The sequence below is a fragment of the Oncorhynchus keta genome, chromosome 28 (genome assembly GCF_023373465.1).
Source record: "Oncorhynchus keta strain PuntledgeMale-10-30-2019 chromosome 28, Oket_V2, whole genome shotgun sequence".
Lineage (NCBI taxonomy): Eukaryota > Metazoa > Chordata > Actinopteri > Salmoniformes > Salmonidae > Oncorhynchus > Oncorhynchus keta.
Window position 1 is genome coordinate 66,536,014 of NC_068448.1, and position 26,455 is coordinate 66,562,468.

General features: G+C 43.6%; 1 protein-coding gene and 1 long non-coding RNA gene across 44 annotated transcripts in view; one reads left to right on the plus strand and one right to left on the minus strand.

Moving 5' to 3' along the window:
* Nucleotides 1-264: 264 nt before the first annotated feature.
* Nucleotides 265-1,931, plus strand: LOC127912874 (uncharacterized). Of its 40 annotated transcripts, none has more exons than XR_008083804.1 (5): nt 265-366; nt 463-792; nt 937-1,080; nt 1,273-1,470; nt 1,567-1,695. It is a non-coding gene; the product is annotated as an uncharacterized LOC127912874 (long non-coding RNA). The 40 variants fall into 40 exon arrangements; XR_008083800.1 differs by having other exon boundaries at nt 269-414; XR_008083798.1 differs by having other exon boundaries at nt 300-380; nt 429-792.
* tnk2a (tyrosine kinase, non-receptor, 2a) overlaps nt 1,915-26,455 on the minus strand; it is a 29,430-nt gene continuing 4,889 nt past the window's right edge. For 2 of the 4 annotated variants that reach the window (XM_052483681.1, XM_052483680.1), the window contains exons 4-18: nt 22,889-22,994; nt 22,598-22,740; nt 21,767-21,919; nt 21,165-21,260; nt 20,208-20,389; nt 18,853-18,979; nt 18,637-18,783; nt 8,615-8,709; nt 8,285-8,479; nt 7,849-7,940; nt 7,697-7,741; nt 7,300-7,532; nt 7,022-7,222; nt 6,180-6,902; nt 1,915-2,063 (exon numbers count right to left, since the gene is read on the minus strand). In XM_052483681.1, the coding sequence (XP_052339641.1) occupies nt 1,938-2,063; nt 6,180-6,902; nt 7,022-7,222; nt 7,300-7,532; nt 7,697-7,741; nt 7,849-7,940; nt 8,285-8,479; nt 8,615-8,709; nt 18,637-18,783; nt 18,853-18,979; nt 20,208-20,389; nt 21,165-21,260; nt 21,767-21,919; nt 22,598-22,740; nt 22,889-22,994 (2,664 nt within the window). In that variant the 3' untranslated portion in view covers nt 1,915-1,937. The remainder of the gene's footprint in view (nt 2,064-6,179; nt 6,903-7,021; nt 7,223-7,299; nt 7,533-7,696; nt 7,742-7,848; nt 7,941-8,284; nt 8,480-8,614; nt 8,710-18,636; nt 18,784-18,852; nt 18,980-20,207; nt 20,390-21,164; nt 21,261-21,766; nt 21,920-22,597; nt 22,741-22,888; nt 22,995-26,455) is intronic. The other 2 variants (XM_052483683.1, XM_052483682.1) reach the window with 1 other exon arrangement.

Below are 26,455 nucleotides of genomic sequence, written 5' to 3' on the forward strand. Positions count from 1 at the left end.
TTTGTAAAAAGTTCTGAAAACATAATTCCACTTTGCCATTATGGAGTATTGTGTGTAGGCCAGTGAGCCAAAATCTCAGTTTAATCCATGTTAAATTCAGGCTTTACCACAAAAAAAATGGGAAAAGGTCAAGGGGTGTGAATAGTTTCTGAAGGTACTGTATCTATATAATATAATATATAATAACTTAACTACTGAACATGCAGTATTGTGTTCGTCCAGTGTTTCCCTCCGTAGGACTCAACCAGGTGCTATAGTTTCCAGCAAGGGAATATCTGTTTCAGGTCTGTAGTTGAAGGTCTGTAGTAATAGATACAGGTTTGTTGTTTCAGGTCTGTAGATAAAGGTCTGTAGTAATAGATAAAGGTTTGTTGTTTCAGGTCTGTAGATAAAGGTCTGTAGTAATAGATAAAGGTTTGGTGTTTCAGGTCTGTAGATAAAGGTCTGTAGTAATTGGTAAAGGTTTGTTGTTTCAGGTCTGTAGATAAAGGTCTGTAGTAATAGATAAAGGTTTGTTGTTTCAGGTCTGTAGATAAAGGTCTGTAGTAATAGATAAAGGTTTGTTGTTTCAGGTCTGTAGATAAAGGTCTGTAGTAATAGATAAAGGTTTGGTGTTTCAGGTCTGTAGATAAAGGTCTGTAGTAATTGGTAAAGGTTTGTTGTTTCAGGTCTGTAGATAAAGGTCTGTAGTAATAGATAAAGGTTTGTTGTTTCAGGTCTGTAGATAAAGGTCTGTAGTAATAGATAAAGGTTTGTTGTTTCAGGTCTGTAGATAAAGGTCTGTAGTAATTGGTAAAGGTTTGTTGTTTCAGGTCTGTAGATGAAGGTCTGTAGTAATAGGTAAAGGTTTGTTGTTTCAGGTCTGTAGTTGAAGGTCTGTAGTAATAGATAAAGGTTTGTTGCTTCAGGTCTGTAGATAAAGGTCTGTAGTAATAGGTAAAGGTTTGTTGTTTCAGGTCTGTAGATAAAGGTCTGTAGTAATAGGTAAAGTTTTGTAGTTTCAGGTCTGTAGATAAAGGTCTGTAGTAATAGGTAAAGGTTTGTTGTTTCAGGTCTGTAGTTGAAGGTCTGTAGTAATAGGTAAAGGTTTGTTGTTTCAGGTCTGTAGATAAAGGTCTGTAGTAATTGGTAAAGGTTTGTTGATTCAGGTCTGTAGTTGAAGGTCTGTAGTAATAGGTAAAGGTTTGTAGTTTCAGGTCTGTAGATAAAGGTCTGTAGTAATTGGTAAAGGTTTGTTGTTTCAGGTCTGTAGATAAAGGTCCGTAGTAATAGGTAAAGGTTTGTTGTTTCAGGTCTGTAGATAAAGGTCTGTAGTAATAGATAAAGGTTTGTTGTTTCAGGTCTGTAGATAAAGGTCTGTAGTAATAGGTAAAGGTTTGTTGTTTCAGGTCTGTAGATAAAGGTCTGTAGTAATAGATAAAGGTTTGTTGTTTCAGGTCTGTAGATAAAGGTCTGTAGTAATAGGTAAAGGTTTGTTGTTTCAGGTCTGTAGTTGAAGGTCTGTAGTAATAGATAAAGGTTTGTTGTTTCAGGTCTGTAGATAAAGGTCTGTAGTAATAGATAAAGGTTTGTTGTTTCAGGTCTGTAGATAAAGGTCTGTAGTAATAGGTAAAGGTTTGTTGTTTCAGGTCTGTAGATAAAGGTCTGTAGTAATAGATAAAGGTTTGTTGTTTCAGGTCTGTAGATAAAGGTCTGTAGTAATAGGTAAAGGTTTGTTGTTTCAGGTCTGTAGATAAAGGTCTGTAGTAATAGGTAAAGGTTTGTTGTTTCAGGTCTGTAGATAAAGGTCTGTAGTAATAGATAAAGGTTTGTTGTTTCAGGTCTGTAGATAAAGGTCTGTAGTAATAGGTAAAGGTTTGTAGTTTTTAGAACAGTAGGTCTGTAGGGTTAAAGATCAGTGGTTTTAAGTCTGTAGGTCAGTAGTCCTGTAGTCTGTCTCAGCCTACTTTTCCACAAGAGTCCAGTAGCATGGTGCTTGCCTGTTCTAGGTTCCACTGGCAATGCTCTAGAACCTCCTGGCACTCTGTTCTAGAACGCAGACCCAGCTGGAACAACTGTTCTACCTACAACAGAGAGATACAGATGTTATAGAGAGAGAGAGATACAGATGTTATAGAGAGAGAGAGATACAGATGTTATAGAGAGAGATGTTAGAGAGAACACAGATGTTATAGAGAGAGAGAGATGTTAGAGAGAACACAGATGTTATAGAGAGAGAGATGTTAGAGATAACACAGATGTTATAGAGAGAGAGAGAGATGTTAGAGATAACACAGATGTTATAGAGAGAGAGATGTTAGAGAGAACACAGATGTTATAGAGAGAGAGAGAGATGTTAGAGAACACAGATGTTATAGAGAGAGAGATGTTAGAGAGAACACAGATGTTAGAGAGAACACAGATGTTAGAGAGAATACAGATGTTATAGAGAGAGAGAGATGTTAGAGAGAATACAGATGTTATAGAGAAAGAGATAACACAGATGTTAGAGAGAATACAGATGTTATAGAGGGAGAGAGAGAGAGATGTTAGAGAGAACACAGATGTTATAGAGAGAATACCGATGTTAGAGAGAGAGAGAGAGAAAGCACGCAGGGCATTCTACGACATTAAAAAGACAATTCAAATTCAAATACCTATTAAAATTTGGCTAGAACTAATTGACTATGTCATTGAACCAATTACACTTTATGGCAGTGAGGTGTGGGGTCCACTTTATGGCAGCGAGATGTGGGGTCCACTTTCAAAACAAGATTTCATCAAATGGGACAGACACCCCATTGAAACCCTGCATGTAGAGTTCTGTAAGATTATCCTACATGTTCAGAGGAAAACTACAAACAATGCATGCAGGGCAGAATAAGGCCAATATCCACTAATAATAAAAACTAAAAAAATAGCAATTAAGTTCTGGAAACATCTCAAATACAGTGACTCAATCTCATATCATTACCAAGCCCTGCAATGCCAAGAGCTGAGCAAAGAAAAGAGTCCCCTCATCCAGCTGGTCCTGGGGATGAGTTCACAAACCTGTTCTACTAAAACACTGAAGCCTCAGGACCAGAACATCCAATCAATCAGAATAAACCAAATTACAACACAGTCAAAATAAACTATATTGCTTATTGGGAAACACAAACACAAGCACAAAGCAAAATGCAGTGCTATCTGGCCCTAAATCGACAGTACACTGTGGCTAAATATTTGACCATGTTTACTGATCAAAACCTTAGAAAAACCTTGACAAAGTACAGGCTCAGTGAGCACAGCCTTGCCACTGAGAAGGGTAGACACAGGAAAACCTGGTTCCCTGTAGAGGAAAGGCTGTGCAACCACTGCACAACAGCAGAACCTGAGACGGAGCTGTATTTCCTGACAACATGTAAAAAAATATAAAACAATTAGAGTGTAATTTCCCTAAATTTGAAACCCTTATTCAAAGACCTCTCTGATGAGAATAGGCTACCCGTCCTGTTGGGGGAAGACGCAGATAGCTGTGGGTTGGCAGGGCACTATATTGCTGCCTGCCATAAGATGAGGGACAGTGTCTGACAGACCAATCAACCTGCACATGTCCTCTACTGTATGCTTATTGTTATTGTTGAATGTATGGTCATTTTGACCCTTGGTTATTGTTGTTACTGTTGTCCCGTTGACAATTTTGATTCTCATTTTTTAAAATATTTTCTTATATTGTAAAATTGTATCCAAAATAAGCTTTGGCAATATGTACATTGTTACGTCATTCCAATAAAGCGAATTGAATTGAATTGAATTGAAAGAGAGAGAGAGAGAGAGAGAGAGAGATCTTAAAGAGAATACAGATGTTATAGAGAGAGAGATGTTAGAGAGAACACAGATGTTATAGAGAGAGAGAGAGATGTTAGAGAGAATGCAGATGTTATAGAGAGAGAGAGATGTTAGAGAGAATACAGATGTTATAGAGAGAGAGAGATGTTAGAGAGAATACAGATGTTATAGAGAGAGAGAGAGATGTTAGAGAGAATACAGATGTTATAGAGAGAGAGAGATGTTAGAGAGAATACAGATGTTATAGAGAGGGAGATGTTAGAGAGAACACAGATGTTATAGAGAGAGAGAGATGTTAGAGAGAATACAGATGTTATAGAGAGAGATGTTAGAGAGAATACAGATGTTATATATTTATAGAGAGAGATAGAGAGAATACAGATGTTAGAGAGAGATGTTAGAGAGAATGCAGATGTTATAGAGAGAGAGATGTTAGAGAGAATACAGATGTTATAGAGAGAGAGAGATGTTAGAGAGAATACAGATGTTATAGAGAGAGAGAGATGTTAGAGAGAATACAGATGTTATAGAGAGAGATGTTAGAGAGAATACAGATGTTATATATATATAGAGAGAGATAGAGAGAATACAGATGTTAGAGAGAGATGTTAGAGAGAATGCAGATGTTATAGAGAGAGAGAGATGTTAGAGAGAATGCAGATGTTATAGAGAGAGAGAGATGTTAGAGAGTATGCAGATGTTATAGAGAGAGAGATAGAGAGAATACCTGCACAGAGATGTTAGAGAGAATGCAGATGTTATAGAGAGAGAGAGAGATGTTAGAGAGAATACAGATGTTATAGAGAGAGAGATGTTAGAGAGAATACAGATGTTATAGAGAGACAGATGTTATAGAGAGAGAGATAGAGAGAATACCTGCACAGAGATGTTAGAGAGAATGCAGATGTTATAGAGAGAGAGAGAGATGTTAGAGAGAATACAGATGTTATAGAGAGAGAGATGTTAGAGAGAATACAGATGTTATAGATAGAGAGATGTTAGAGAGAATACAGATGTTATAGAGAGAGAGAGAGATGTTAGAGAGAATACAGATGTTATAGAGAGACTGGCTGTGGTTCAATGTTGGTCAGATGTTATAGAGAGAGAGATAGAGAGAATACCTGCACAGAGATGTTAGAGAGAATGCAGATGTTATAGAGAGAGAGAGAGATGTTAGAGAGAATACAGATGTTATAGAGAGAGAGATGTTAGAGAGAATACAGATGTTATAGATAGAGAGATGTTAGAGAGAATACAGATGTTATAGAGAGACAGATGTTATAGAGAGAGAGATAGAGAGAATACCTGCACAGAGATGTTAGAGAATGCAGATGTTATAGAGAGAGAGAGATGTTAGAGAGAATAGAGAGATGTTAGAGAGTATGCAGATGTTATAGAGAGACAGATGTTATAGAGAGAGAGATGTTAGAGAAAATACAGATGTTATATATAGAGAGAGAGAGATAGAGAGAATACAGATGTTAGAGAGAGATGTTACATTTACATTACATTTAAGTCATTTAGCAGACGCTCTTATCCAGAGCGACTTACAAATTGGTGCATTCACCTTATGACATCCAGTGGAACAGTCACTTTACAATAGTGCATCTAAATCTTAAAAAGGGGGAGAAGGATTACTTATCCTATCCTAGGTATGTTAGAGAGAATGCAGATGTTATAGAGAGAGAGAGATGTTAGAGAGTATGCAGATGTTATAGAGAGACAGATGTTAGAGAGACAGATGTTATAGAGAGAGCGATAGAGAGAATACCTGCACAGAGATGTTAGAGAGAATGCAGATGTTATAGAGAGAGATGTTAGAGAGAATACAGATGTTATAGAGAGAGCGATAGAGAGAATACAGATGTTATAGAGAGAGAGATGTTAGAGAGACAGATGTTATAGAGAGACAGATGTTATAGAGAGACAGATGTTAGAGAGAGAGCGATAGAGAGAATACCTGCACAGAGATGTTAGAGAGAATGCAGATGTTATAGAGAGACAGATGTTAGAGAGACAGATGTTATAGAGAGAGCGATAGAGAGAATACCTGCACAGAGATGTTAGAGAGAATGCAGATGTTATAGAGAGAGATGTTAGAGAGAATACAGATGTTATAGAGAGAGCGATAGAGAGAATACCTGCACAGAGATGTTAGAGAGAATGCAGATGTTATAGAGAGAGAGATGTTAGAGAGAATACAGATGTTAGAGAGTGTGTGTGTGTTTGTGTGCGTGTAAACACACAAGCACACACACACACACACACAAACACACACAATGTTTAAGCATCTCATAGGTTCAGACACAATAAACAAGTAAACACAAACAGCACTTGAATGCAGCCTCATTGTTCTGAACATCTCTAACCTGAATGAGGCCGTTCTCCCGTTGCCTGCTGGGAGCTGTAGTTAAATGTTGAGTCCTGTGGTTGTTGTTGTTGTAAGAGGAGTTAGGCCTGGCCCCACCCCCACCTGGCTGCTGTTGCACCATGGGTCGGACAGTGGCCATTTTGGTGGCTCCATACCTCTCTAAGTAGGCAGGGCGTTCAGAACTCTGAGAGTTGTCAATAAGTATTGACAGGCCACGCCCCTCAGAGAGGGGATCCAACGAGGAACTGGGGGGAGGGGCAGCCATAAGCATGGAGGAATAGAGGGAGGAGGAGGGAGGAGAGGAAGAGGGGGAGGAGGAGATTAGAGAGCCGAGAGGACCAACAACCCCGTATAGTCCAGTCCTCTGACGAGGAGAGAAGGAGAGGGGAGGAGGGGGGAGACAAAGGGAGGAGGAGAGAGGGGAGACAGAGAGGGGAAGCACTAAAGGAAGGGGGGAGGAGGAGCGTGAGGAGGGCTGAGAGAAGGCGTGGTCTCTGGGAGGGATCTGAGGGGGTGTGTTTTCCCTCTCACATAGGGAAACGCGTTTGGAGGAGCGGAGGGGTGGGATGGGGGAGCGTGGAGGTAGCATGGGTCTGTCCTCATAGGAGGAAGAGGAGGGGGGAGGAAGGTAGATCTGTCTGTGAGGGGCCAAGGAGAGGGGGAGGGGGGAGGAGGGGAGGGAACGGCCGGTTGTCATGGGAACACGCAGCTTCACCATCACCTGCAGGTCAGCAGGAAGAGAGAAAAATGACGTTAAAGCTCCAGACTCAAATGACTAACCTGTGGTGTGTGTGTGTGTCTGTGTGTGTCTGTGTGTGTGTGTGTCTGTGTGTGTCGTACCTCTCTCTGCAGCTCCTGGAACAGATCAGCTGACTGAGTTAAGCCCCTCCTCTCTGCATCAGTGTTGGGCGGAGCCAACATTCCCTCTGGCAATCCAGTGATAGATCGAACCTCCTGGTCTGCCAATTGACCCTCAGCCTCAGTGGCAACCTCGTCGTAGGCAGGAAGAGGGAGGGGCCAGTCCAGGATGGAAGGAAGGTCCTGGAGGGAGAGAATAAGGTTATTTTGCCTACTGAGTGTGTGTGTGTATGTGTGTGTGAGTGTGTTTGTGTGTGTACCTGGAGTGTGTCCTGGTCAGGTATTCGTGTCTCAGTGAGAGGGGAGGGCGTGGCCGAGCTGAAGCTGTCATCGGTAAAGTCGATGAGTGAGACTTCGCTTTTGGCTGACCTCACACCTGACCCTTCCCCCGGGCGGAGTTTAAGGCCTATAGCCGCGCCCAGCCTCTTCAGTCCCGACGAAGCACCTTCATATTCATCATCATCATCATCTAACACAGAGTCATAGAACGGCTCTACACACACACACACACACACACACACACACACACACACACACACACACACACACACACACACACACACACACACACACACACACACACAGATATCATCAATCAGAGAGTCATAGACAGCTCAACATATACAGGTAAATACACACTCAGCGTGGGAGACATACTGTTGATCAGGACAGCAGGCTGGGGAGGACGAGGAGGAGGCTTCTCTGAGAGACAAAACAGAAAGAGGGAGAGACTTTATGAATGAATGAAAAGGCAGCAAGATATTTGTAAGGAGAGAATAACTGTGTGTTAGTTTGTGTAGCCTACTCACTCCTGGTGCGGCTGGGTAGTTTGGTGGGCCGGGCAGTGGAAGGATCCATTCCCATAACATCAGGGGGGTCCATAGGATTTCCCAAGTATAGGCTGGAGAGGGGTAAAGACCAGGGATATAGTAGAGTTTAAACACAGTACTTCAGGTGTTCTTTATAAAAAGTATTTGGGGACTTTTCCATTGGTTTTATTGTGCCTGACAAGCTAAAGAGCAATAGCACTGCTAACGGGGCTCTGCTTTACTCCAGTTGTCAGACACTGTACCTGCAGGTATCAGCCAGGTCTCTGTGTGTGTGTGTGTGTGTGTGTGTGTGTGTGTGTGTGTGTGTGTGTGTGTGTGTGTGTGTGTGTGTGTGTGTGTGTGTGTGTGTGTGTGTGTGTGTGTGTGTGTGTGTGTGTGTGTGTGTGTGTGTGTGTGTGTGTGTGTGTGTGTGTACCTGTCTATGCGGTCAGCGTGCCCCCAGCTCCTGTGTGGGTCAGTGTCTCCATGTCCAGTGTGAATGAAGGAGTGTGTGAGGGGTCTGCTGATGTCTTGGGCCGACAGGCCGCTGACCGACGTGACCACGTGGCGAGGAAACTGTCCCACGCGCAGCGTCCTTTTGTTCTGACCTCTCCACCAATAGAGCTCTGCTCTGGAGACACAGAGACACACATGAACACACGCCGATATGATTCCCTATTGCACATTACAGAGAAGGATATGTTCTTCATATTAGATATCTATCTGCCATTCTGAATGATGAATCATTCTTCTTACACACACTGACCTGCCCTCGACGACGGTGATGATGTCATTCATGTTGATCTGAAGTTTGTCTGGTTCTTCAAAGTCCTGCAGTGATCTCATGTCTGTAGGCATGATCTACACACACACACACACACACACACCATCATGACTACTAGGCGGAGAATGTCATGCGCCGTTTTCCCAGACACAGATTTATCCGAATCCTGGACTAAAAAGCATGAATCTACATGAAATAATTCTACAGGACTAGGCTTAATCTGTGTCTGGGAAATCTGCCCCAAGATTTATAAAACCAACATACATTTTCCCTTTGCACCTGCAGTCTTGCAATCACTTGTGTACCTACAGTGCTCTCTGCTGGACACTTGGTGAACCATGCCATGAATGTGTATTCTAGTGATGCACGGTTTCACCTGTTTGTTCACCTGCACCCACAATTGCCTGACTATATGTGATAGTGAAAATCTGAGGCCAGCACCCGACCAGCTAAAATAGAAAATGCTCTGTACAGTCAGAGATGGTGAAGTAATATTTGGGACAAGCCTGTCTATAGATAGACCTATGTTTCTGTTTATAATTTCAGACATTTTGGTAGATTGTTTGTTAGTCAACTTGCCTACAATTAGACACATGTGGCTTCACTACTTGTTAGCCATAGGAGGCGCGTGAGTTTCAAGTTTGGGGAAGCAAATGACCATAAAAATGCACCTGTACAATAAAACATTCCATGCATCATCACATTCCATGCATCATCAAATTCCATGCATAATCACATCCCATGCATCATCACATTTCATGCATCATCACATCCCATGCATCATCACATTTCATGCATCATCACATTCCATGCATCATCAAATTCCATGCATCATCACATCCCATGCATCATCACATTTCATGCATCATCACATCCCATGCACCATCACATTTCATGCATCATCAAATTCCATGCATCATCAAATTCCATGCATCATCAAATTCCATGCATCATCACATTTCATGCATCATCACATTCCATGCATCATCACATTCCATGCATAATCACATTCCATGCATCATCAAATTCCATGCATCATCACATCCCATGCATCATCACATTTCATGCATCATCGCATTCCATGCATCATCAAATTCCATGCATCATCAAATTCCATGCATCATCACATTCCATGCATCATCACATTCCATGCATCATCAAATTCCATGCATCATCACATCCCATGCATCATCACATTTCATGCATCATCGCATTCCATGCATCATCAAATTCCATGCATCATCACATCACATTTCATGCATCATCACATCCCATGCATCATCACATTTCATGCATCATCACATTCCATGCATCATCACATTTCATGCATCATCACATTCCATGCATCATCAAATTCCATGCATCATCACATTTCATGCATCATCACATTCCATGCATCATCACATTCCATGCATCATCAAATTCCATGCATCATCACATCCCATGCATCATCGCATTTCATGCATCATCGCATTCCATGCATCATCAAATTCCATGCATCATCACATCCCATGCATCATCACATTTCATGCATTATCACATCCCATGCATCATCACATTTCATGCATCATCACATTCCATGCATCATCACATTTCATGCATCATCACGTCCCATGCATTATCACATTTCATGCATCATCACATTCCATGCATCGTCACATCCCATGCACCATCACATCCCATGCATCATCACATCCCATGCATCATCACATTCCATGCACCATCACATCCCATGCATCATCACATTCCATGCATCATCACATCCCATGCACCATCACATCCCATGTATCATCACATCCCATGCATCATCACATCTGCAGACTTATACAAGCCTACTATTCCTAATGTGGTAAGTAGATAGGATTTTCCTAATTTAGGCTAATAATGTAACTCAATCATTGTTTGCCAAAAATGCATGTCTGAGCACATAGTGGCGAAGAGTGACCTAAGCTATAGGCTATATCAGAGACGTTTCTTCTCCTTTCTTTGCACAGGAAAAATGTGGCCTTTTATAAACACATTTCATGCAACTCTACTACACTTTTTATGACTGGACACAATCTTTTTTAATATGACAAAAATTACAGGGTAGACTTCTCTGCGAACACTGACAAACAAATGAATAAAACCGATGTTGTCTGATCTATTAAATTGGCTAATGAGAAGGGGATACAATTAACCTTGTCCAAACAAAAACAGTTTAAGTGGCACTGACCCAACAATGACAAAGAGTGAATATGCGCGCACCAGGGATCCGGCCAGTGCTCTCGGCTGGTGCCAATAAGATAAGCTATACCGTTCACTCAATTAATTTGAGAATTTTGATAGGCCTAACTAAAACACAGATTTTTGTTTTTTTTGTCTTCTCTTTACAGCAATAGCCATTTGCTTTCCAAACTATGTTTTTGTATTTTGAAATAATGCGATATGCCTGGCTGGGCCTTTCTACTTTTCACTGACAGTCGCAACTCGACAAACATCTATTTTTTTTTTACCTTTATTTTACTAGGCAAGTCAGTTAAGAACAAATTCTTATTTTCAATGACAGCCCAGTGGGTTAACTGCCCGTTCAGGGGCAGAACGACAGATTTTGTACCTTGTCAGCTCGGGGGTTTGAACTTGCAACCTTCCGGTTACTAGTCCAACGCTCTAACCACTAGGCTACCCTGCCGCCCCATTTGCCGCGCAGCCTACCCAAAATCATCATTTTTGGCCAAATCATGCTTTTTGGTGTAGTAGCCTATTTTGAATGATTTTATTTATTTTTGTAAACTATAGACAGGAGTAGGATAATTAGGTTATAGAATGTCTTAAATCGATAGAATGAATACCAATCTAGTTTTCTCGCACAAGGTTTAAGGGCCGGGGAGAAAATGCAATAAAAGTGATTATTGCAACATCAGTTTGACCGGTTTTAAGGAAATTAAAAGCTGCGAAAACTACCTAACATGTTTCTGATAAGATTTCAGTTCGGTTTGGATGCATATTATATGTGGTTGAAATACGATCAGCTTTTATGATGCTGATAAAGATAACACCTGTACACACAGTCCCTAACATTCATTCTCTCAAGATTTCTCAACTCCTGTTTTACATTTGATGTATAATTTTAGTGCAAGAAATGCTTAATTCTGCAGGAGTTAATATTATATTAGACTATGTGAAAGGTTATAGACCTACAGTCAGGCTACTGTTCAATTTAACCCATCTGAACAGTCATTTTGAAGTCCCCGTCCTGTGACTGTTGAATTTGTATAGCGCCTCACAATCATCACACATAACATAGTTACCACTGCTATCATCTTCTTTTACCACTTCACCTAATCTTTCCCAAACATTAGACTACTGTTCTGGCCCTCCTTCTATTTATTTTCAACTCTCTATTTCTCAGATTTTCTCTTATTGAATTAAACTCCGAAATGGTCATTTTCGCCTCAGTGGATCGACATTAACCTTTTCTAGCCAAGTTCCCAAAAGCATTTGGCGATTGGGGTGTATTTGGCGCGCTACAGTTAGGCCCTAAAGTTTAGGCTGCAAGTTAACTCGGGATGAAAATAATGTAGCCCATAGATATGAATTGCACAAGAGAGAAACATTTATGTTTTTTTTTATGCCTAGTTTTCTCTTTATTCAACCCGACACTGAACTAGGGTGACCACGTTTAAAATACCTAAATGCGGGATTATTTTGCGGGACATTCTCAGGACAGTGTAGCCTCCATAAAATTAAACCACTTGGCAGCACCCTCTATTAATCCCCTTCAACAACAAGTTAGTAGAGCCCTGCACGGGCATGACTATTGAGGCAGAGCCCCAGTGGTGTGTATTCATGGATGCCAAGGGAAGACAGGCTGCCCCAAAACATTTACCAATAAAATAAACATAAAATAATGTATATTTCATCTCTCTGTTTCATAATTTTCTTTCAATTCGCAAGAGGCTGGATGTATCTCACCGGAGAAAGCAGCCGAGCGAGCAAAACAGCAAGTCTCTGTCTCTGTATGTGTCGCCCATCTATCTCATGCTGTCTGGTCAAAAAAAGTATGACATTGTTGCCACCCGTAGCATTGAATGCAAGGGAACCCAGCGAGCATTTGGCCTCCCTTGATAAAAAAGTATAACTTAATAGCCAATCAGCATTGAGCTAAACTGAGTGAGCTCAACTGTGATTGGTCCTGGCGAAACAACCAAAAAGTGTCCAGGGAAGCCAGTTTGGATTCGTCTTCACACCAATCACATTGAGAGCAAAACATAATTTACAGAAAAAACTTGAATTGTTATATCTCGTTGTATTGTTGTCCTCCGGTGACTAGCTAACTAAAATGATCCCTTTCCTAAATGAGCCATGGATGAAGATAGGGATTTGGACTTGTGGTTTTATCTAATTCTCCGTACTGGCCAATGATTATAATGGGGATTCTGACTCAACCATAAATTCATACATTGTGTCCCTCACCAGAGGGGATGGAAGCTGGCTAGCTGGCTCACCATTGCTCATGAAAGGAAGATAGGCTAGTGAACAAGCATTTTAGCCAGGTAGCCTATGACCACAGAAACTAAAAGCGTACTGTATGACGGAGTCAACATGAAAGAGACTTCCGATAACTCTCGTAGTTCTAAATCAATAGTTGTTTAGTAGTCCGAAAATGCTGGAAACATGAACTTTCTCGACTGTTTGTTACATGGAATGTGGTTTATGGACTTCACTGGACAGCGCTTGTTCTCTGGTTTTGTGATGAAAGAAAGGTGTGGTTGAATTTATTCTGCCACTGTGTATACATCACGGTCGCATGGCATATGAACTAACGGGTTACAGAGCAAACAATGCAATTAGGTTGTAATCTGGCCATTTTTTTTCTGGTTTGGCTTCCCCAGTGATTTTACCCACACACCGCTACTGCCGAGCCTACCCAGGCCCACGATGTTCAGGCCCTACCCTACCCAGGCCCACGATGTTCAGGCCCTACCCTACCCAGGCCCACAATGTTCAGGCCCTACCCTACCCCACGATGTTCAGGCCCTACCCTACCCAGGCCCACGATGTTCAGGCCCTACCCTACCCAGGCCCACGATGTTCAGGCCCTACCCTACCCCACGATGTTCAGGCCCTACCCTACCCCACGATGTTCAGGCCCTACCCTACCCCACGATGTTCAGGCCCTACCCTACCCCACGATGTTCAGGCCCTACCCTACGCCACGATGTTCAGGCCCTACCCTACCCCACGATGTTCAGGCCCTACCCTACCCCACGATGTTCAGGCCCTACCCTACCCTACCCCACGATGTTCAGGCCCTACCCTACCCCACGATGTTCAGGCCCTACCCTACCCCACGATGTTCAGGCCCTACCCTACCCCACGATGTTCAGGCCCTACCCTACCCAGGCCCGGCACTGCTCGAAACTCAAAATAACTTCCTCCATTAGTAAATCCATTCGCTGCTCCTCTCTGTCTGTCATGCGTTCCCTACTCGCAGCTCGCTCTGCATGCACTCTGCTCATGGCGCTGTGAGAGCATTTCGCTACACCAACAATAACATCTGCTAAACACATGTATGTGACCATTTAAATTTGATTTGATTGAGTATCCATTGCAACGGCTCCGGCTGGGCTGCTCTGCTCAATGACGAGACATGAGAGAGCAGTGAACTTTTAGCTACTTTTTGTCACTCTAAACCCCAACAAAACTCAAGGAACATGATTATTTTCTGTGAAATAATCTCTCCTGTTTGAAGCACTTCTGACACCACGTTATGATCTTAGTCAGATATAACTATACTGCGCATCAGAGCACGAGCAAATGGCTCAGCTTCAAAATGTCAGTGATCAATTTAGTGATAACTGAGCCCTGCCTGTACCCTAGTTATTGACCGAGCCCTGTCCATAACCTTTTTATTTAACTAGGCAAGTCAGGCCCACAAACAAATTCTTATTTACAATGACAGCCTAGGAACAGTGGATTAACTGCCTTTTTCAGGGGCAGAACGACTGATTTTTACCTTGTCGGCTCGGGACTCGATCTAACAACCTTTCGGGTTACTGGCCCAACACTCTAACCACTAGGTTACCTGCCACCTGGAGTTACCCTAGTTATTGATTAAAAAACAGGCCCTACCTGCCCTAACCCAATGTAAAATGTTAGGGTTCGTCGGACTCGGGTCGGGTAGCAGAGCTCTATAAATTATGTTTACTTAATTTCAAAATAGGCCATCATCAGTGTCCATCGTGAATGATAATTATTCACATTTTTACCAGTGAAACGTCCAAACTCCATCTGCATGCCAATCATTTAATCTCAATCAGTTTCATGTGAATATGCATTTATACTGTCTTCAATTACTTTTTTTGTGAGCAGATTAGAGCAGATGGTGTTAATACACTACACTGAAGTAAAATATAAACGCAACATATAAAGTGTTCCATGTTTCATGAGTTGAAATTAAAATCACAGATATTTACCATACGGACAAAAATCTTATTTCACTCAATTTTTGTGCACAAATTTGCTTCCACCCCTGTTGGTGAGCATTTCTCCTTTTCCAAGCTAATCCATTCAAACTGATTACACAGGTGCACCTTGTGCTCGGGACAATAAAATAGCACTTTAAAATGTGCAGTTTAGTCACACAACACAATGACACAGATGTCTCAAGTTTTGAGGGAGCATGGAATGCCCACCACAGCTGTTGCCAGAGAACTGAATGTTAATTGATCTACCATAAGCTGCTGCCAACATCGTTTTAGAGAATTTGGCAGTAAGTCCAACCGGCCTCACAACCACAAACCACGTGTAACCACGCCACACCCGGACCTTCACATCCGGCTTCTCACCTGCGGGATCATTTGAGGGAGGTTGGGGGATGCTGAGGAGTATTTATGTCTGTAATAAAGCCATTTTGTGGGGAGAAACTTCTGATTGGCTGGGCCTGGCTCTCCAGTGGTTGGGCCTGTCTGCCAAGTGGGTGACCTATGCCCTCCAAGGCCCACCCATGGCTGCACCCCTGTCCAGTCATGTGAAATCCATAGATTAGGGACTAATGAATTTGTTTCAATTGACTGATTTCCGTTTATGAACTGTAACTCAGTTTATATTTTTGTTCAGTAAATATCCTTCCTGTATTTTGTTTAATTCCAAGCATATTTCTGCCTAGTGGCGCACGCCGTTGAGTTTTGCCGGCATGAGAATTTCTGTTTTACTATAAGCTAACCATTCCTAAAATCTCATAAGAAATGACTAATGTGGTGTTCTTGGTATAACAGTAATGGTATAGGCTACTATGCTATTATATTTGAGTCTGTAATGTAGTATACTAATTAATCATTATGTGATCTTGCAAGACATTGATTCAGGTTTGAATGAGCACCAGAGTGCGAACTGGCAGAGCGATGCTCTGGTGCGTTCCAGCAGCACTGCACCCAACAGGATAATTGAAGCGCACCTAGCCTACTCTTTTGCCTCACGCAAAATGTGGTGATTCTGAAACTAGAGACCACATGTGTGGCTGTTTTTTGGAACATTTTGGAATATTTGGCCAAGGAAACATTTCTGGTTGGTTTCAGGGATTGTAAAACAGTTAGGATGGGAGCCTTTTGTTAAAACGGAATTGAGTGAAGTAACTCCAGCCTCAGAGATTTTTGCAATTTGTTCCAGTCATTGGCAGCAAAGAACTGGAAGGAAAGGCGGCCAAAGGAAGTGTTGGCTTTGGGGATGACCAGTGCAATATACCTCCTGGAGCGCGTGCTACGGGTGGATGTTGCTATGGTGACTAGTGAGCTGAGATAAGAGGGAGCTTTACCTAGCAAAGACTTGTAGATGACCTGGAGCCAGTGGGTTTGGTGACGGATATGTAGTGAGGGCCAGCCAATGAGAGCATACAGGTCACAGTGGTGGGTAGTATATAGGGCTTGGTGATAAAACGGATGGCATTGTGATAGACTACATCCAGTTTGCTGTGTGGAGTGTTTCGGGCTATTTAGTAAATTACATCGCCGGAGTCAAGGAGTCAGTTTTACGAGTGTATGTTTGTCGGCATGAGTGAGGGAGGCTTTGTTGAGAAACAGGAAGCCGATTATAGATTTAATTTTGGATTGGAGATGCTTAATGTGAGTCTGGAAGGAGAGTTTACAGACTAACCAGACACCTAGGTATTTGTAGTTGTCCACATATTCTAGGTCAGAACCGTCCAGAGTAGTGATGCTAGTCGGGCAGGAGGGTAGAATCGGTTGAAGAGCATGCACTTAGTTTTATTAGCATTTAAAAGCAGTTGGGAGGCCACGGAAGGAGTGCTGTATGGCATTGAAGCTCATTTGGATAACAAACAAGGCTATATATAACAAGTGAGGCTATATACCGGGGATACTGGTACAGAGTCAATATGCGGGGTTGAGGTAGTTGAGGTAATTGAGGTAATATGTACATGTAGGTAGAGTTAAAGTGACTATGCATAGATCATAAACAGAGAGTAGCAGAAGCGTAAAAGAGGGGTCTGGGGAGCCATTTGATTAGCTGTTCAGGAGTCTTATGGCTTGGGGTTAGACCTCGACTTGAAGCTCCAGTACCACTTGTCGTTTCTCTTTGCTTATTTGAGCTGTTCTTGACATAATATGGACTTGGTATTTTACCAGATAGAGCTATCTTCTGTATACCACCCCTACCATGTTACAACACAAGTGATTGGCTCAAACGCATTAAAAATGAAAGAAATTCCACACATTTACTTTTAACAAGGCATATCTGTTAATTTAAATGCATTCCAGGTGACCACCTCATGAATCTGGAGAGAGAGAGAGAGAGAGATCTCATACTATCGCTGTGTACTAGTCCATTCACAGAACAGCGCAAACTGGCCCTAACCAGAATAGAAAGTGGAGTAGGATGCCCTGGTGCACAACTGAACAAGAGGACAAATACATTATACACTAGTTTGAGAAACAGACGCCTCACAAGTCCTCAATTGGCAGCTTCATTAAATAGTACCCACAAAACACCAGTTTCAACGTCAACAGTGAAGAGGCGACTCTGTGATGCTGGCCTTCTAGGCAGAGTTGCAAAGAAAAGGCCATATATTTGACTGGCCAATACAAATTTAAGATTAAGATGGGCAAAAGAACACAGACACTGGACAGAGGAACTCTGCCTAGAAGGCCAGCATCCCTGAGTCGCCTCTTCACTGTTGACGTTGTACAAGATCTTCAGTTTCTTGGCAATGTCTCGCATGGAATAGCCTTCATTTCTCAGAACAAGAATAGACTGACGAGTTTCAGAAGAAAGTTCTTTGTTTCTGGCCATTTTGAGCCTGTAATCGAACCCAGAAATGCTGATGCTACAGATACTCAACTAGTCTAAATAAGGCCAGTTTTGTTGCTTCTTTAATCAGGACAACGGTTTTCAGCTGTAATAACATAATTTCAAAAGGGTTTTCTTATGATCAATTAGCCTTTTCAAATGATAAACTTGTATTAGCTATCATAACGTGCCATTGGAACACAGGAGTGATGGTTGCTGATAGTGGGCCTCTGTACGCCTATGTAGATATCCCATAAAAAATCTGCCGTTTCCAGCTACAATAGTTATTTACAGCATTATAAATGTCTACACTGTATTTCTGATCAATTTGATGTTATTTTAATGGACAAAAACTGTGCTTTTCCTTCAAAAACAAGGACATTTCTAAGTGACCCCAAACTTTTGAACAGTATGGTATATATATATATATTATTTTTTTTAAATCATAAGCGCAACGCGACAGCAAGAAACAGGTTGGAATGTGACTGAAATACATTACAAATCAACTGTATTTTCAAAATTAGTGGTGTTTGAGTTTGTTGATAAATATATGAGACAATATTATTTTGTTGCGGGACAAAGGGCCAAAATATGTGACTGTCCCGCACAATCTGGGAGATGTGGTCACCCAACCCTAAGCCTGCCTGCCTGCACCGCGGATATAACTGCGGAGACTGCGGGTTATGAGTCAACCTGCGCATCCCTAGTCTGGTCCCTACCTCCAATAGAAAGTCTCTGAGGGCGGTGAATGTTGGTCTGTCATCAGGCTGAGGGCTCCAGGTCTGCAGCATCACGTTGTAAACATCCTGGGGACAGTCTTCTGGCTTCACCAACCTCTCCCCCTCCACATCCACCTTATGGAGAATCTAAACACACACAAACTTATCAAGCACTACCGACAGACACTCATTGTGTGTGTCTGTGTGTGTCTGTACCTGGCTGCCATTGAGTCCTAGCCATGGCTCCTGTCCGTGTGTAAACATCTCCCACAGAGTGACCCCAAACATCCAAGTGTCTGAAGCATGAGAGAAACTCCTGCTTCTCAATGACTCTGGAGCACACCTATAGATAGATAGATAGATAGATAGATAGATAGATAGATAGATAGATAGATAGATAGATAGATAGATAGATAGATAGATAGATAGATAGATAGATAGATAGATAGATAGATAGATAGATAGATAGATAGATAGATAGATAGATAGATAGATAGATAGATAGATAGATAGATAGATAGATAGATAGATAGATAGATAGATAGATAGATAGATAGATAGATAGATAGATAGATAGATAGATAGATAGATAGAGAGAGAGAGAGAGAGAGAGAGAGAGAGAGAGAGAGAGAGAGAGAGAGAGAGAGAGAGAGAGTTAGACAATGAGAGTGTTAGACAATGAGAGTGTTAGACAATGAGAGAGTTAGACAATGAGAGAGTTAGACAATGAGAGAGTTAGACAATGAGAGAGTTAGACAATGAGAGTGTTAGACAATGAGAGAGTTAGACAATGAGAGAGTTAGACAATGAGAGTGTTAGACAATGAGAGAGTTAGACAATGAGAGTGTTAGACAATGAGAGAGTTAGACAATGAGAGAGTTAGACAATGAGAGTGTTAGACAATGAGAGAGTTAGACAATGAGAGAGTTAGACAATGAGAGAGTTAGACAATGAGAGAGTTAGACAATGAGAGAGTTAGACAATGAGAGTGTTAGACAATGAGAGTGTTAGACAATGAGAGAGTTAGACAATGAGAGAGTTAGACAATGAGAGAGACAATGAGAGGGAGTGTTAGACAATGAGAGAGAGATAATGAGAGAGAGTTAGACAATGAGAGAAAGAGAGAGACAATGATAGAGACAAAGAGAGAGTTAGACAATGAGAGAAAGAGAGAGACAATGATAGAGACAAAGAGAGAGTTAGACAATGAGAGAGAGAGAGTTAATGAGAGAGAGAGAGAGTTAGACAATGAGAGAAAGAGAGAGACAATGATAGAGACAAAGAGAGAGAGACAAAGAGAGAGAATGAGAGAGAGAGAGGCAATAAGAGAAAGAGTTAGACAATGAGAGAGAGAGAGTTAGACAATGAGAGAGAGTTAGACAATGAGAGAAAGAGAGAGACAATGATAGAGACAAAGAGAGAGAGACAAAGAGAGAGACTGAAAGAGAGAGAGGCTATGAGAGAGAGACACATATATAGAGATGGGGGGGTAAGGATAGAACAAGGTCATATTGTTTAGTACAGGATCATGCAGTGAGAATGCACACACACCCACACAGTCACCAACTCACCATGCAAAGGGCACCTTGTGGCTCTCCTCCATAACGTATGTGTCCTGGTGTGATGGCAGTGCTCTCATCAGGCCAAAGTCACCAATCTTCACCATCTCATTGGTTGACAGCAGGACGTTCCTCGCCGCCAGGTCTCTGTGGAGGAATCGCCTCTGTTCTAGATATGCCATGCCACACGCCACCTACACACTCACACACACACACACACACACACACACACACACACACACACACACACACACACACACACACACACACACACACACACACACACACACACACACACACACACACACACACACACACACACACACACACACACACACTTAGCAGATGTGAACTAACTAGCTAGTGAGTGTAACTGACAGTTAGACTTACAGGTTATGTCGTTGTCTTTTGTTTGAATTGTTTACGTGTCCGCTGTGCGGGGGAAATGATAATATAAGCGGGACTACGTAGCTAATACTGTTGTAACAGGGATCCTTATTGTAGCAACACACTTTTGGAGGGAAGGCAATCCTGCGCTGCGTTAGCTAAGTTTTCATGTCATCAGGTGTAGTTCATAAAGGTTGAAGAGTGTATGTTAGGATAAAGTGTGAATTCATGCCAGGAATAATAAGTGTGAAGTTTGATTTCCTCCCTTCTGTAATAAGCAGCCAATGAGGTATTTTTTCCTTTATTCATGCATTTAATCTGAACCCGTTATAACGCAGGTTAAACTGTTATGTATGTAAGCACTTCAGAGTTATACCAAGCTAATTAGTCACTCGTAAGATAAGGTTGTAAGAGTGTGCTTAACTGTATTTTTCATTTACTTTATAGTTCTCACGGAAGGTGATAATTCTGACTAAAACCAGTTAAAATCAAGGAACGGTTGTGCTCGTAGTTACTGAAGGGAGCTACAAGTGAGCACTAGCTAATCATGTAGTAGTTTCACACACGTACACACACACTGACCTGTACAGCGTAGCCACACAGAGAGGAGATGAGGATGTGTCCCTGTCGCTTCCTCAGACGATCCAACAGAGAACCAAGAGGAGCCAGCTCCGTCACCTACACACACGTTAGAGATACATTAAGTAATACCATGTATGGTAAGTGTGTGTACGTGTGTGTGTATGTGTGTATCTGTGTGTGTATGTGTATATGTGTATCTGTGTATGTATGTATGTGTGTGTGTGTGTGTGTGTGTGTGTGTGTGTGTGTGTGTGTGTGTGTTTATTCTTATGTTCTTGTGTGTGTCTCACCATCTTAATGGAGTGTGTGTGTATCTGTGTATGTGTGTGTGTATGTGTGTATGTGTGTTTGTGTGTGTATATATATATATATATATATATATATATATATATATATATGTGTGTGTGTGTGTGTGTGTGTGTGTGTGTGTGTGTGTGTGTGTGTGTGTGTGTGTGTGTGTGTGTGTGTGTGTGTGTGTGTTGTGTGTGTGTATATATATATGTGTGTGCCTGTGTGTGTGTGTGTGTGTTTGTGTGTGTATATATATATATATGTGTGTGCCTGTGTGCCTGTGTGCGTGCGTGTGTGTGTGTGTGTCTCACCATCTTCATGGGGTGTGTGAGCACCACTCCATAGAGCCGTATGAGGTTCTGGTGGTTGAGGGAGTGCATGGCGTTCACCTCTCTGATGAAATCATCCAACCCCTCAGTGTCCAACACACTGTCTGTCTTCAGACACTTCACTGCTACTGACAGCTGGAGAGAGAGGGACAGAGGGTGAGTGAGGGAGGAAGAGGGAGGGAGGGGGAGGGATGGAGAGGGAGGGAGGGACGGAGGGAGAGGGAGGGAGGGAGGAAGGAATAGGGAGGGAGGGGGAGGGAGGGACGGAGAGGGAGGGACAGAGGGAGAAGGAGGGGGAAGGAAAAGGGAGGGAGGGAGAGGGAGGGAGGGACGGAGCGAGCGAGAGACGGAGGGAGGGACAGACAGACAGGGAAGGAAGGACGGAGGGAGAAGGGAGAGAGGGACCGAGGGAGAGGGAGGGAGGGACGGAACGAGCGAGCGAGAGACGGAGGGAGGGACAGACAGACAGGGAAGGACAGAGGGAGAGGGAGGGACGGAACGGAGGGAAAGGGAGGCACGGAGGGAGAGGGAGGGACAGACGGAATGGAGGGAGGGAGAGGGAAGGAGGGAGGGACAGAGGGAGAGGGATGAAATCATCCCCTATTGTTGTTCAAATATTCAAATACTTATATTTTCTGGTTTCCTGGGTGCGTGCGCACACACACACACACACACACACACACACACACACACACACACACACACACACACACACACACACACACACACACACACACACACACACACACACACACACACACACACACACACACACACACACACACACACACACACACACACACACACACACACCATTTGTCCAGTGGTTCCAGTCCACTCTCCTCTCCTGACGACTCCGAAGGTTCCGTCTCCCAGTCGTTCACACAGCTGTAGCTCCGCCTCTCGGATCAGACAGGTCAGGGCTGCCCCCATCCCATCGCTGGACGGTGTTAACCCTTCAAACACCAGATATAATAAGAGTTAATATAATAGAATTATGCGAGTTAGCATACTCCAATTATAACGCCGTACAACAATATTGTTTATACTGTAGTTCACAAATAAGCATGAGTAGGTCAGAATCTTATCAATTATAAAACTAACCTTGAGTAAGTAATACATCAAACACACCTGGAGTTTTCAAGTTGGGCAACGACCCCCGGAGCTGCTGGGGGTCCAAGTCAGAGTCAGTTCGTTTCCCTGGAAACACCTGCTGGCCCAAACACAGAGACTACTGCTCAAAGTGACTATATATACATACATACAGTTGAAGTCTGAAGTTTACATACACCTTAGCCAAATACATTTTTTATTTATTTTTAATTTGACCCTTTTTTCTCCCCAATTTCGTGGTATCCAATTGTTTTAGTAGCTACTATCTTGTCTCATCGCTACAACTCCCATACGGGCTCGGGAGAGACGAAGGTTGAAAGTCATGCGTCCTCCGATACACAACCCAACCAAGCCACACTACTTCTTAACACAGCGCGCATCCAACCCGGAAGCCAGCCGCACCAATGTGTCGGAGGAAACACTGTGCACCTGGCAACCTTGGTTACCGCGCACTGCGCCCGGCCCGCCACAGGAGTCGCTGGTGCGCGATGAGACAAGGATATCCCTACCGGCCAAACCCTCCCTAACCCGGACGATGCTAGTGTCACGACCTCTGCCTCTCCTTGCTCCTTGCGTTCGACGTCACCGGTCTTCTAGCCATCATTGATCCTTTTTTCATTTTCCATTGGTTTTGTCTTGTCTTCCCACACACCTGTTTTCTATCCCATTCTATCCCTATCCCATTACCTGTTGTGTATTTAACCCTCTGTTTCCCCTCATGTATTTGTCAGAGATTGTTTTATTGTCAGTGTAGTGTGTTTGTTGTATTAGGTGAGCGTCGGGTCCTCGTACCCATGTTTGTTTGTTTATGTATGTTTAGTGTTATGGAGCATACTCCGTGGACTTTATTAAAAGACTCCATTTTACACTCCATTTGACTCTCCTGCGCCTGACTTCCCTGCCACCTATTACACCTATGCATGACAGAATCTCTGACCAAATATATGAAGTCAGCAGGAGAGGACACTATGCCCATGGAGCTGGAGGAACGCGTTCAGGAACAAGCGAGGGAGCTTGACGTTATCAGCTCCGTCATGGATCAAATTATCATGAAAATGGATCGCTGGGAGAGACAGGGAGTTTCTCCAGCGCCACCACCACCACAACCGGAATCTCCCGTGAACGTTTTTTCCTCTCCGGAATCGAGGATCCATTTATCCCTACCTACGGGATACAACGGAGATACTGCCGGCTGCCAGGGTTTCCTCCTCAAGCTAAACTTATATCTAGCCACGGCCTCCCCAGTACCATCTGACCGTGAGAAGAGTTACACCCTCGTCTCATGCCTCACCGGGAGAGCCCTGGAATGGGCCACCGCTGTGTGAAGTAGGGAGGATGCGGCGCTGGACCATTTTGAGGAGTTCACCCGCCAATTCCGGATAGTATTCGATCACCCACCTGAAGGCAGTGGTCGGGAGATACTGGTGGCCCACTTTAGCTAAGGACGTGAGGATTTATGTTTCTTCCTGCTCGGTGTGCGCCCAGTGCAAGGCTCCTAGACACCTGCCCAGAGGTAAGCTACAACCTCTACCCGTTCCTCAACGGCCGTGGTCGCACCTGTCGGTGGATTTTTTGACTGATCTTCCACCTTCACAGGGTTACACCACGATCCTGGTCGTTGTGGATCGGTTTTCAAAGTCCTGTCGTCTCCTCCCTTTGCCCGGTCTCCCTACGGCCTTACAAACTGCAGAGGCCCTGTTTACACACGTTTTCCGACACTATGGGGTGCCTGAGGATATAGTGTCTGATCGGGTCCCCAGTTCACATCAAGGGTCTGGAAGGCGTTCATGGAGCGTCTGGGGATCTCGGTTAGTCTTACCTCAGGTTTTCACCCCGAGAGTAATGGGCAGGTGGAGAGAGTTAACCAGGATGTGGGTAGGTTTCTGCGGTCTTATTGCCAGGATCGGCCGGGGGAGTGGGCGAAGTTCGTGCCCTGGGCAGAGATGGCTCAGAACTCGCTACGTCACTCCTCCACTAACCTTACTCCCTTTCAATGTGTATTAGGGTATCAGCCGGTTCTGGCTCCTTGGCATCAGAGCCAGACCGAGGCCCCTGCGGTGGACAATTGGTTTCGGCACGCTGAGGAGACCTGGGAGGCAGCCCACGTCCACCTTCAGCGTGCCATAAGGCGCCAGAAAATTGGCGCAGACCGTCGCCGCAGTGAGGCCCCAGTGTTCGGCTCTCGACCCGAAACCTGCCCCTTCGCCTGCTCTGCCGGAAGCTGGGTCTGCGGTTTGTGGGGCCGTTTAAAGTCCTGAGGAGAGTGAACGAGGTATGTTATAGGTTACAACTACCCACTAATTACCGTATTAACCCCTCGTTCCATGTGTCTCTCCTCAGGCCGATGGTGGCTGGCCCACTCCAGGAGGCTGAAGTGCGTAATGTTCCTCCGCCTCCTCTAGACATCGAGGGGGTTCCGGCGTACTCTGTTCGATCCATTTTGGATTTGAGACGTCGGGCGACGTCGGGCGACCTCGTGGACTGGGAGGGGTACGGGCCGGAGGAGAGATGCTGGGTTCTGGTGGAGGATGTGTTAGATCCTTCCATGTTATCTGAATTCCACCGTCTCCATCCGGATCGCCCTGCACCTCGCCCTCCGGGTCATCCCCGAGGCCGGTGTCGACGCGCAGCTGGAGCCGCGCGTCAGGGGGGGTACTGTCACGACTTCTGCCGAAGTCGTTGCCTCTCCTTGTTTGGGCGGTGCTCGGCGTTCGACGTCACCGGTCTTCTAGCCATCATTGATCCCTTTTTCATTTTCCATTGGTTTTGTCTTGTCTTCCCACACACCTGTTTTCTATCCCATTCATTACCTGTTGTGTATTTAACCCTCTGTTTCCCCTCATGTCTTTGTCAGAGATTGTTTTATTGTCAGTGTAGTGTGTTTGTTGTATTAGGTGAGCGTTGGGTCCTCGTACCCATGTTTGTTTGTTTATGTACGTTTAGTGTTATGGAGCATACTCCGTGGACTTTATTAAAAGTCCATTTGACTCTCCATTTGACTCTCCTGCGCCTGACTTCCCTGCCACCTATTACACCTATGCATGACAGCTAGGCCAATTGTGCGTCGCCCCACGGACCTCCCAGTACAGCAGTACAGCGCCCTTAACCACTGTGCCACCCGGGAGGCCGCTGGCTGATTTATTTTGAAGGTAGGCCTTGAAATACATCCACAGGTACACCTCCAATTGACTCAAATAATGTCAATTAGTCTAACAGAAGCATAGAGGCACTGAGTTTGAAGGTAGGCCTTGAAATACATCCACAGGTACACCTCCAATTGACTCAAATAATGTCAATTAGTCTAACAGAAGCATAGAGGCACTGAGTTTGAAGGTAGGCCTTGAAATACATCCACAGGTACACCTCCAATTGACTCAAATTATGTCAATTAGCCTATCAGAAGTTTCTAAAGCCAAGTTTCTAGAGCCAGAAGTTTCTAAAGCCACATCACTTTATGGAATTTTCCAAGCTGTTTAAAGGTTTTTAAGTGGGAGAACTTGCACAATTGGTGGCTGACTAAATACTTTTTTGCCCCACTGTACGTACGTACGTACATAC